The sequence below is a fragment of the Scatophagus argus genome, chromosome 19, assembly GCF_020382885.2.
Source record: "Scatophagus argus isolate fScaArg1 chromosome 19, fScaArg1.pri, whole genome shotgun sequence".
Classification (NCBI taxonomy): Eukaryota; Metazoa; Chordata; class Actinopteri; family Scatophagidae; genus Scatophagus; species Scatophagus argus.
The window spans coordinates 9,336,393-9,349,418 of NC_058511.1; the positions used below are offsets into that span (position 1 = coordinate 9,336,393).

Genomic DNA, 13,026 nt, shown 5'->3' on the forward strand with positions numbered 1-13,026 from the left:
CAAAACGCGATTCATAATAGATGCTTTCGGTACCTTCATGTGCTCTCACGCGCAGAGAGTGGTTATACATGTTTATAACTCTTTATAACTGTGAACACACACTCCAACTGACGTGGCAAACCTACTTTCAAGCTATGATATTAGCTCAATACCTACGGTTGGAAGCCCCCCTCTCTTTAGTTTGTTAGTTGCTATGGTAGCCGTGTTCGGCGACTGTTAACCGTCGATGGGTACAGTTAACTTGGTCCAAACGTTGACAAAAGGTTTAAATGGCTAAAATGGCGTTTAAAATAATGTCACAAAACAACGGTGAGTACGCTACAGTTGCATTAAACTATAACAGCAATTATCTCTTGCTAGCAGTAGTTCGATGGCACTGTTACGTTTGTGACTTTGAATTCTCTCTTTGCACTGATATTCAATAAGCTCAAGTAGACTGTTTGGTGGACAGTTTAATAGAAGATGAAGCTGAGAGAGAGACTCTTCTTGCCAAACCTACCTGCTTCATCATAGTTGGAAAACCGGTAATTTATCTCTCTGTTACTCCGCCACATTCACACCTGTATATAGATAATGAAGTGTCCTATCATCATTTACTCTTCCTCACTGACCTCTTAAATGCTAATCATTAGGAACAAAAATTAAATGTTGTATGTTTTGTCTGTTATGTCAAAAGGGAAAACACAATGAGTATCAAGCATGTAATACTGGCAGTCTTAAATATTATACAGGCAATTTAGCAACAAATCAAGTCCATAATGTTTAGGCTATGACAATGTAGGCTAACGCTTCTGAGTGCAGGACAGAAGGTTCCATCTCTCAGTCCCCACTCCAAAACCACGAACTATTGTGTAAAATACTGTCAGTAGCCCCAACACCCAAACTCTGGCAATTTTTTGTTCCTAATACCTTCCGTGTCATATGACCCAGTTACTCAATATCAGTTTGTTTACTATTCTTTGTGGCAGGGTGTGGGCAAATCCACCTTGGCCAAAAACATTGCAGAGTCCTGGAAGTGCATCTTGATTGATGGTGAGTACATTTGCTGTAATCCTGATCTGTGTCCCAATGTAACTTAGATATTTCTCATAAACATTTATAATATTTCAGATACAGATCTGCTCAGCACACACATAAAAAATAAAACGGAGCAAGGTTTAGAGGTGAGTATCATTTTCTGTATCAGTGGACATGAAGGTTCCCTGTTTCCTTTATGTGTCATTTGTTTTTCGCATATTTCCGTATATCGCTTTTCTGGCAATTTCAGCTCTTGAATATCTTATCAAGAGGAAGAAGCATACCAGAAGACATGGTGCTCCAGCTGATTCTTACCAGGCTTAATTCGACAGATGTGGAGCACTATGGTAAATTGTGTAGCGCAAAGTTTATTTTATCAAATTCAGTACAGTGATCATGTGTGCACATTGCACAGATTACGCAACATACCGTTCAAAACACTACTATGGGAGCTTTGCCACTGCTTGTACTTTATATTATGTGTTATGTATGCTAATTATTACAGGGTATGTACTGAGCTGTCTGCCATTCATGTCAGAAGAGAGCCTGAAGATTCATGAGCAGATCGAGTTGATCAAAAACCTCAAACTAACACCTGATTTCATCATCAACATCAAGGTTTAGCCACATGCCCTACTTATAGTAGTGTATTGCACCAACCAATGATTTTTTTCATTTAAATTAACCTATTAAACCTTTAGTTTAACACTCCCATCTTCCACCAGTGTGCAGACAAGGATCTAGTCCATAGGCTGTCGGGTCTTAAGCAGCACCCAGAGACAGGGCAGCTGTACAACAGGAATCAGTGGCAGCATGAGGAGGTGTTTAACAAGAAAAAAGAGAACAAAGATGAAGAAGTGGAGGCTGAGGAGGAGCAGGTATGACTCAGTGGAAAACACCTCTTCCTGCTGTATTAAACCTTTCCTATCTTTAAAGTTAGAGCAATTTGGTTTTGATTCCACTGATTGCTAAACTTTTTTGAAGCTTTTCATTTTGTTTCTTCCAGTCATAACCTTAAACTTTAAACCTCAAACCAAGACTCTCTCTTCTATTTTTTTTTTGTTTGTTTTGCAGGCTAGGGAAGGGGAACTCCAAAAGAAAATTATTGACCAGATGGTGTGGATACCAGAGAACTTAGCCAGAAATGCTCTTCTGAAAATCAACATGTACAAGCATACCATGCTCGGACCACTGCAGGTCAGTTATTCAGAGCTCCAAAAATTGCCAAAATGTCAAGACAAATGTTACAATGAATCATTCCAAAATGTTATGTATGTAGTGCATGTTTATAGAGATAACGAAGAATGTTTAAAATCCCGTGTAGAGATGTATCTGTATATAGGTATATATTAGATGATGACTGATGAAAGAAACACGTTGGTTACCAAATTAAACACTTTTATAGCCGGCAGTTTATAGGTTAATATTTTTTCAGGACTACATGAAGGACCACAACCTACTGTACCTGTTGGAGCTGGATGGAAACAACACACCTGAAGAGCTACACTCTGTAAAGACATAAATTTGCACCGTCATAGGAAATATGATACGCTGTTGAATTGTTGTTTGTCGCCATAGAAAGTTTTTAATTAGCAGCCAGTGTTACTCAACTTTTCAGCAACTGAACTGACTTTAGTTTGTTGATTGTTTTACCCCTAGTCTGTAATGTCCCATCTTGGATCCATGGCGATAAAGCGAGTCTCCATTCCAGTCCCTATTCACTGGTCTGATGATGAAGAATTGCCAGCAGACATTGACACGGTCTGCCATTCATCATCTTATTCATATTTTATTTCACAGTCACAGTCAATTATGTGAATTGCATAGAAAACACCAGTATTTCAAACAACCTGCATATGAGCAGTAAACACACAGGTGATGCCACTGAATCCAGAAGTAGTTTAATCCTGACTGCATCTTTTTTTTTTTCCAGGAGGACCTACTGAGAAGTATGTGCTCCTCCAGGACAGTGGCCCCTGGCTTTAGATGGAGAAGAAGCCGCTGGGGCCGAACTTGTCCTGTTGCTCTGAAGGAGGGCAAATTCATTCTTGGCAAGCCAGAATTATGTGTTGGGTGAGTGATTTTTTTAGGCTATGACCAGGTGAGGAGTTAGTCCGACCGCTTCAGGTGAGACCTGGTGAAAATATCTACCAACTGTCATTTCAACCCCTGTGCAGCTTCCAGGACAAAATATACATCATCTCATCCGAGGAGGCTTTCCAGAAGTTCATTACAAACCCCAGACGGTACCTCCTTCCTCCACTGCCCCGGTCTCCTTGCAGAGTTTCCATCATTGGACCTCCACAGGCAGGGAAGAGCACTCTGTGTAAGCTTCTAGCTCAGCACTACAATGCGTTGGTGCTTGATATGGAGGCATTGCTGCAGCCGGCTCTGGCCAAGGCTGAACAGAAGAGGCTTGACAAAATCAAAGAGGAGGCAACCCAGGTTGCTATAGAGAAAATCAAGATGAAGATGGAGCAGGATGGTGACCAGAATTCAGGCAAGTTGAGCTTTGTTGATGATGATGATGAAGATATTGAATATCATCCATACAGACAAAAACTTACTTTTGAAATGAATGAATTTGAATGTAACAAAATGTGCTTTCGGGGATAAATAAAGGAATTCTGATTCTGATGCTTTCAAAATGCCATATAGTATAAAGCTTTATTTATTTGTGTTTTTGGACGTCTGACTTATCATCATGCACAGATTTAATGTTCTGAATATTTATTTCAACAGATGAAAGTGACTCTGTTGTAAGATGTTAGCATATTCTCTGTATTACTCTTTTTTGGTCTTTTTTTGTCAAGCACAAACGCACATGCAAACAAACTGATATGGTTAAATTAACCATTATTAAAAACGCTGTGATATACAGTATACTATACATATCACAAATGGTAGTCTAGTCCTGCCATGTTGCACCACTTATTTTTGGACCTCAGTGTCAGAGATTATGTAGCTTTCTGGAAAAGTTCATATTGTATTTTTGTGCAAATGATTCTTGCTGTTCTCAGTAACAGAGAATCATCCAGAGGTGAAAGCCATGGTGGTCACTGCGCTGGAAGAAGCCCAGCATATGAGCACAGTTCCCTTTGGCCTGTATGCTGAGGTACTGCAGAAGCGTATTAAAGAGGTATGTCATGAATCTGTAACATGGCAGCTTCCTTCACAAGTTTTGCAGTTCTTAAAAATCAGCAGTGTATTTGTATATACATAAATACTCTACTCCTATTTAGGAAACCTATCTACTCCCTCTTTCTTTGTGACAACTTTTAGTATTTATTATTTATTTTTACATTTTTTTTAACCATTGACTATAATTGATATAAATGTTGCCATTCGACATGCATGATATACCGTAAACATGATGCCAAGGTTAAATCAAATCATTAAACTACGTTAAGTTTAATTAGTGCAATTTTGTTTGCACAAAACAGTTTGCAGTAGTGATGTTAGTAATCCTCATGTCACAGATTGAAGAGGCTGACACTGATGCAGATGTCAGGACTGGCTGGGTCCTTGACAACTTTCCCAAGAACTTCTCCCAAATGGATGCCTTACAGCAGGCTGGACTCCTGCCAGACATTCTCTTCTGTCTTAAAGACAGTGATGGAAATCATGGTACAAGACACAGACACAATGTATCACAAACAAGTTGTTTAATTTAAATATATAGACTCAAGTCTACATTTTTACATCATTGTTCTTGTGTCATTTCAATGTGTTGAACAGTTTTGAAGCGATTGTATGACATGAACAAGAAGAGCATGGACAAAGCAGTAAGCAAGGGGTTGCAGGAGGAACAATCTGAGAAGGAGTGGCAGGCCCTGTGAGTGCAGGTGCAACGATCCTGTACCATTTCATGGTTTGTATCTAAAATAGATTGTTTATGCATCTTTTGTTTTTGCAAGTTCTCTGAGTTGTAGAAACCAGAAGGAGCATGAATCGGAGGTAGAGGCCCATCCTGCAGAACAGCAAACAAACTTAGAGACAGTTGTTGAAGAGACTGAAGGTACCCTCTGCTATCTACGTAAAGCAGCTTCAATTCAAAAAAGAATCCAGCCTCCAGAAGAATTTGACCGCTATGATTTTGAAGCATTTATTAATTTCCTTTGTAGAAAATCATGAACAATCAAACATCACCAGCCCTGGATTTCCTGGTATCATCAAAAAGGAAGGTGAGGCATTTTTATTACTCGCTGTTTTCCAGATCAAAAATGAAGATTTAGACTTAGTTATAACAGGTGAAATATTTCCTTTGTCATCAAGATGTAAATTCAGGTGAGTGAATGAGTGTCTCTTCATTTCTCTCCAGTGATGTGTTATCAAACTATTATAGTGTGGCAAGAATTACAAGCAGATATCTTTTTCAAGATAAGTAAAGGTTAATACTGAAACTTTTATATCGCACTGTATAGGAACTTACTATGTTCACAAATTTTCTTCCAAATCCCACATGCCTTTTTATCTGAAGAACATCTTCCTTCTGTCCATAACTCCATCTCCTTTCCCCTCTCTGTTGCTCAAGCTGTGGTACTACCTGATGACAGGGAGCTGGGTTATCCAGACGGTCCGGAGATGAATGAATATAAACTGCAACTGCAACAGTTTGCGTCCGAGTGGGAGCAAATGCAGTCCACTTTAACTGTCGCCCACTCAGTACTGGAGATAGGCAGCAGAAGCCCTGAGGACCTGCTTCAGGAGATAATCCTTCAGATGGAGAGTGCGTGTAATCCTATCAATCATTAATCAGTCTTGAAAACACAAACCTCATGTCTTTTAATTGGTCTGAATGGACAGTCAGTAAATTAATTTCCTGTGTGTTTTAAAAAAAGGAACTGAGACAAAAAAAAATCTGTAATCTCTCTGTATATATCTGTAATACATGGCTTTGCTAAATAAAGTATTTACTATGCAATTATGAAACTAATGATAACAACAAAAAGTTACATCAAAGTAAAGGAATAACAACAGTCAGATCTTTGTTGTGGCATTTTAAATGTGGCCTTTTTTAAATTTTAACTCATTCAAATTGTTTTATTCTATTTACCCCAAACTATAATCTAATAATGTACCTCTAACAGAATTTTAATGATATCTCTAATTGTGTTAGATTCTACTTGATGCCATGGTTAACAAGAAAAACTTCCAGTTCAATCTGGTATACTTGTGTGATCTTAAGAACCTTTTCAGTATGTGTCCTCGGAGCTGTCAGCGGTGGACATGGACGAGGAGACAGAGGATATCGAGGCCTTGGCTGAGCTGGAGAGAGCCGAGGAAGGCAGGGGTGACAATGACGCGGAGGATGAGGAGGATGAAGTCAGTAAACAAGAATGTCTTGCAACTTAACGCCCCTCTCAGTGACTTTTTTTGACATGATAAACTACATGTTCTTAACCATATTTGTAATTGTAAAGACTGAACATACAATATAAACAACATACTAACAGCACCCCTTTCCTCTCAATGAAAGCAGGGGGACACGGCAGTCAAGAGATTATTAGGCGATACCCATCATTTCTGCCCTGTGCTCTTAAAAACCCACAACGTTCTAAGGCCCTGTACGGACAAAATTGCAGCCAAATACCGTGAAAAGACCTTCTTCTTCTCTAGTCTAGAAGCCAGGGATTCCTTTCTTCAAAGCCCTGCGCAGTTTGTTGCACGAAACGGGCCTCTCAAGGTATGAGCTGACATGAGAACAGAAAAAAGTCAATGCAAGAAGAAAAACAAAAATCCCTCACATGTATCTTATCTTTTTCTATGCAAGGCTCCTGCTCTGCGGATCTTTTTGCTTGGCACTCGAGGGTCAGGCAAGACCACTAATGGTGAGTGGCTCGCTCAGCAGCTTGGCATCTTCCATATTCAGTTCAGGGAGCAACTGCAGATGCTCATCATGGCCAAGACAAAGAAGAAAGTACCTTATGCTGATGAGGTAGAGACTTCAGAGGACTCTCCTGAGGACTTGGAGGCCCTGATAAAGGCAGCTAGGGGAGAGGACGACAAGGAGACGGAGGACACCTCTGCCAATAAGATGGAAGTCAGTTTCAACAAACTTTCTGTGCAGCAGGATTTCCAATATTATGGTGCCTTGAGGTTTTTGCACTGAATTACTGCTTTTGTGCGTCCGCAGCAGGAAGTGGAACTGACTGATGAGGAAAAGGCCATCAAAGCCTACCTGTCTGATGGAGATCCGCTGAGTTCACAGATCCTGGATATGGTTATCAGACCATACTGGAAACAGGAACCATATATGTAATTGTACACACACAAACAAAAGCGCACACTTTCTGCTCCTCCTTCTAACTCCCTTAAAGGAGAACCTTTTAGAAAGTATTCTTATTTAATGAGGGTTATATCAGAAGCATGATACCACTCTTGTAGCTGTATATAAAATACAAAGTTTCTTGCTTTATGGTTAGGTACCTTAGCACTACCACAAACTCTAAAGCGTAACATGCTGTATATTTTTTTTAATTGGCACAGAAACAGAAGTGTAAAAGCATGAACTCTCCATTTCCAGTCTTTGTACTAAGCTAAATTAGTTGGCTCATATTTATCACACAGACACAAGAGAGGTGTCAGTCTTCTCATCTTACTCTTGGCAAAAAAGAAAAAAGTGGATTTCCCACATTTCAAAATTTCACATTTTTCTTTTATAAACCATCATCTAAATCTCTTAGTCTCTCATGCCCGCTTTCTACTTCTTTCACCTCTTTTTTCTTTAAGCCACATACTGTACAGACTGTGACATATACAAACTTCCATACATGTTTTTTTTCTTTTCTGTATTTATTATATTTGCATTTTTTTTCTTTTATTTGTTCTTTTGGACTTTTGTGAACACTTGACTACACTAAGTATTTGTTGACCCCGTTATACTCCACTTTGTAGGTCTACAGGTTTTATTTTGGAAGGCTTCCCTCACAATCCAGAAGAGGTACAGTACATGTTGCAGCGACAGCTTTTCCCTGACCTTGTGGTAATCATGGCAGTGGAACTCTCAGATGTTCAGAAACGTCTGTTGCCAACATACCTGGATAACTGGCGTGAGCGGCGCAGACATCATGAAGCACAGCTGACCCTCCTTCGTGATCTACGTAGGAAGAACCAAGTAAGCCACTGACAACTTAGGTAGAATTCTTTTCTCGCCAACTTTCTGATTAAGCATAACTCCTGTTCTCTATCCAGACAGTAACTATAGATTGTGTGAGTGTATGGCATAATTTTATCTGTTTGATTTAGGAGGAGAACATTGTCAAGAGAAGAGCTGAACTGATGGCAGAGAAAGGTGCCAAAGCAGTGAATACAAAGGTGAGCAACCTTATCATAACCATTGTTATCCCTGCGTCATCACTCTCTAACCCAACCTTCCTCCTGTCTCCAATCTCCTAACCAATCAGTTCAGGTATCATCAAGATGAAGAAGATGATGAAGAGGATGACGCTGCGGACAGCATAGAGGATGAGATAGAGGCCATCCTGGAGGAGGAGTTTCCTGCAGAAGAGGATAATGAAGACACAGAGAATGAGGAAACTGAGGAGGTGGCATCTGAAAGGCTGGAGATGGAGATAGAAGAACGTTTTGTATCAGATGAAAACAGGCTTCATGTTGTGATGGTACAAAGACATCAAATGCAATGAAAGCCATTAACAAGACCTGCATATTTGGTTCCCATACCCATAACATTTTTGCTATTATTTATAGATATGATTAATAAATACTTACAGACCTGCAAACATTTTAAATTCTGATTCCAAGAAGACATAGTTATACACAGGGTAAACCTAATGTGACTTCATGCGGTCTGCATAATATATTTGAACATATTGTACTTTATTTACGCTCATATATTGGGCTTTGTTTTATCTTCAGGAGCTCCTGAGTGAAGAAAACATACCAAAAGTGTCAGCCAATGCATCTCGCAAGCTCTGGTTTGTGCGGCATCAGCTACTTCGGAAAATCCAGCCACTGCTGACCAACAGGGAGTCACTCTTCCAAAAATGCCAACCCATCTCATACAGCCTAGCACATAGGCTGCTGCTCTCTTCTTACAAGCTCCACAGCACCTTTGGCTGTCGGGACCCCGTAAAGGTTGGCATGATTTACATTTGGCTATGTCCTTTTTTTCAAGTGGGATGAGGCAATGTGTTTGTTATTTATAAAAGTTGTAGAGGTACAAATACCAGTACAATTATTCTCTTGTGCTGACATGTTAAAGAGCTCAATTCTTGTCAAACTTCCCACGCATAGTGTATTGTAACATACATTTTTACCCACACACTTCCCACTTTTACAGCAATACAAGGAGAGAGATTTGATTCAGCCTCTGCTGTGGCCGCTCAGTACCACATATCCTCTGATCTTCCATCAGTATATCTACTTCTTTGCATCTAAGGAGAACCGCAACACATTTATGCTGAACCCCTTGAAGTACCTTAAACAGCCAAAGCCCACACCACCCCCGCCTGTTAAAATCGCTGTGGTTGGACCACCCAAATCTGGAAAAACTACTGGTAAGACTCAAGAAAGTCTGAAAATGATCCGCTCAAAATAGTTTCTTTTTCACTTTCACCAATTTTTACCTCTCCCTCCCAAACTCTGTCTTCATTCATCTAACTTTGCTTTATCTCTCTAGTGGCACAGATGTTTACTCACAAATATGGTTTGGCCCGGCTGTCCATTGGCAGTGTCATGCGTATGGTACTTAACACTCAGGAGCATACTGATTTAGCTGTCCAGATGAAAAAGCATCTTGACCAGGGTCTTGTTGTGCCAGATGAATTGGCCATTCAGTGTCTGAAGGTGGCACTCATGAGCTCAGTCTGCAACACTCGAGGGTAAGCTGGTGGCATGTTCAGTTTATCCCTTCATTGTTACTGAATTTAGATGAATACTATATTCTTACTTTTGACTGTCCAGAACTCTACACGTTGTTAATCCTGCTTGAGGGTGAAGATAATATTTATACAACTGGCATTATAGGTATGTGTTGGATGGCTTTCCAAAGACGCTTCAGCAGGCAGAGCTGATGGAGTCTCTGAGCATCATCCCCATGATAGTAGTTGAGCTGGAGCTGAACACAGTGGAGGTGCTTAATAGAGGCCTCGTGGACAAGATGAAGCCCAACAAGTCAGTGAATACACATTAATAGCAAATATAAATGCATGTTATTCAGAAATCAGTTTAAAATCACAAACCTTCAGATTTAATGTAATAACATGTGTACAGGCCTCATCTGATGCACGACAGCTCTGAAATACTCCATATTCGTAACTCCTGTTACAAGCAAGAGGTGGAGCGTGTGAGGAAATACTTTCAGCAACAATATCAGAACTGGATCCCTCTCAGTGGCTTAAAGAGCAAATGGTGGATCTGGAACAGCATTTTAAAGGAGATCAGCATCAGCATGAAAAATATCCACACCTACCTGGATAGGACAAGCAGCAGTAAGTACAAGAAGCATATTGAAGCATCTGCTCAGCAAATCCTTGTACACTCATTTTTAAAAAAAATGGTACAAATGATGCAAGAAAATAAATTTACCATGGAATATGCTTGTGATACTTTATAAGAATCAGAATAATTTATTGATCCCTTGGCAAAACTAGGTGAGTGGGAGCAACGGCAACAGGCTGCATGCACGGTGGTGAAGTAAAATATGATGAGATATGTGCATTAAAAACTTTGCATTTTTATTTTGCATTTTCTTCATCCCTTTATGTATTTTACTTTTGCAGGGCAAACGGCTTGCATCAACAGACTGTGCATCACACCCAAGGAACTGCAGCATGGTCTTGGAGAGTTTGGCCAGTACTGCCCTGTTTGCCTGGCTCTGCATTACCACCTGGTGGACTGCTCCGAAACTACAGCCTTAACTCATGCTGCTGAACACAGAGGACACTATTACAAGATGTGTGGCAAAGACCATTTAGAGGCCAGTGTAGTTGAGCTACACCTTTGCATGCAGATGGTCAAATGCGCAAATGAGTGTGGAAAAGCATTTAAGACAAATTAATCAGATTTTCTGCATTCCGGCGTGTTTCCTACCAAAAACATACATATATTTTCAAAAATACAATAACAAAATTTGATTTAACACATAAATTGTGTTTTGTTAACTGCAACTGAAAGAAAAAAAATAATCTTTTATGTTGTTTTCTTAACCACAGCGGTTCCTGATCACTCCAGATCAGTTTGTGACGCCTGGCTGCCCACACACTCTCCCACAACCTCACCTGTTGCCAAGAAAGCTAACCGACAGTCAGGTGAAGAACAGTTTCCCACAGCAAGTTGAGATGCAGGGCTTCTGCCCCGTCACTTATCTGGATGGAAAGCAAAGGTGCACTACTCACCTTTGTAACGTTCAAATCTAACTCTGACTCAGACTCACTTTATTGAAAGCATATGTTCTCCTCAAGTTCCAACTGAAAAGAGAAAACTAATTTTGACATACACTGGATTGATTAGTCTCTTTTTACTGTCTTGAGAATACATTTTATTAGATGCAAAACTGAATAAGGTTTATTTGTCCATAGGTATGAAGCCCTGGTACGAGGAAAGATGGAATATGCTGTGGAATATAGAGAACGGATCTTCATTTTTGAGACAAAGCAGAAACAGGACAAATTTATGAGGTGTGACCTTGGTTGTGCATTTCAGTAGTGTTTGAAAACTTTATGCTACTTTTAATATTGACAGTGTAGTGTTATTTGGCCATTAGTATTAGTAAAGTCGGTTTTTATCATCTGTCAAGGAGTCCTGAAACCTACTGGGACCAGAAACTACCCAGTAAGGTTCCTCCTCTTTGTGAGCCTGTACCCCTCACCTCCCTTCCAACATTGGGCTACCTGGAACAGGTCAGACATAAGCACATCAGAAACAGCATTCTAGTATTCTGTAATAATCCTGCCCACAGCTGACTTTATAAACTCAACGTTTGATATATGTACTTTTCTGAGGTGTCTTTGACATTTGCCTTGTTTTGAGTTAAGCTTGTGTTATTTAGGGTGTTGCAGTAGCAGTCATCAAGGCCATGACAGCTGTTGGGTGTCTCAAACCAAAGTATCCCTTCCTCAGTATACAAAGATCAGCACTCCTCTATGTGGCCTTCTATCTGAAAGGTAAACATGAGATGTGAGGTTGTCAAAATAGAATACCATATAAATTGCTTATATCTAATGAGCATGCAAGGATGTTACGTGCTGCTTTATTTAACAATTACTTGTTATTGCTTTGGTAAAATTTTTGTCCAACTAATGAACTAAATCTTTTTTTACAGCTTTCAACCACAAGAGCGCTGACTACACCAAACAGAAGTACAAAAAGAAGCTGGCCTTGTTTGAAGAGAACTGCGCTCTGATTCCCTACCTGAGCTCAGTAATGAGAGGGAACTACAGGCCTCCCAGTGAACGTCCCATTGACTTTGAGTTCAAAATGAATCGGTTCCTGGCTTTGGGAGAGGAGCCAGGAGCCAACAGTGTGCTTTAGTTGTGCCTCTTTTAAGACTTGCCATTTTATATTGGGTGAAGGACTGTGTCTCAAAAAAAAGTAATTTGAAAGTAAGCTGCTGTAAGAGCAGATACTGTGCTTTCCTTTTTTGCATCACATTTTACCTGAAAATGAAAGGGTAATGGCCATTTATTTTGACCATACAACACTCCTTAATCTATCAATATATTTTAAAAAAAACTCTAAATCAAATGTGAAACTACTGAAATATGAAATTAATTCATAATATGATGATTGTTTTCTGCTGCTCAAGTCATGAGCCGTCTCTATGCAGTCTGCAAGAGGCAGTCACTGTATGTTTGTCCTGGGACCCGATTCACTTGAGATAACTCATCCATAAAAAAATGCATTACCAAAAATAAATTCCCTTTCATGTGTAAAAATGAGCAACTGTCCATTGTTTGCATTTTTTCCTACGCAAAGAAAACTAGATTTGATCATAATTCCCACTGTTATTAGAATCATTTAGGTCATACATTTTCTGCAAGGCAGAGA

General features: G+C 39.8%; 1 protein-coding gene across 1 annotated transcript; it reads left to right on the top strand.

Moving 5' to 3' along the window:
• The first annotated feature begins 76 nt into the window (after positions 1-76).
• ak9 (adenylate kinase 9) lies at positions 77-12,912 on the top strand. Its single transcript, XM_046372308.1, has 36 exons — positions 77-309; positions 433-524; positions 969-1,032; positions 1,111-1,163; positions 1,268-1,364; positions 1,523-1,635; positions 1,743-1,895; positions 2,092-2,214; positions 2,453-2,527; positions 2,677-2,778; positions 2,951-3,090; positions 3,195-3,517; positions 4,038-4,156; positions 4,497-4,644; positions 4,756-4,852; positions 4,935-5,035; positions 5,142-5,201; positions 5,552-5,746; positions 6,206-6,342; positions 6,500-6,703; positions 6,791-7,060; positions 7,154-7,275; positions 7,915-8,134; positions 8,266-8,334; positions 8,424-8,639; positions 8,896-9,114; positions 9,320-9,536; positions 9,659-9,860; positions 10,006-10,152; positions 10,252-10,469; positions 10,761-10,957; positions 11,193-11,362; positions 11,559-11,657; positions 11,777-11,879; positions 12,029-12,143; positions 12,302-12,912. Exons 1-36 carry the CDS (start codon positions 270-272, stop codon positions 12,508-12,510), a joined length of 5,229 nt encoding a protein of 1,742 aa, XP_046228264.1. The 5' UTR covers positions 77-269; the 3' UTR covers positions 12,511-12,912.
• The last annotated feature ends 114 nt before the right edge of the window (positions 12,913-13,026 follow it).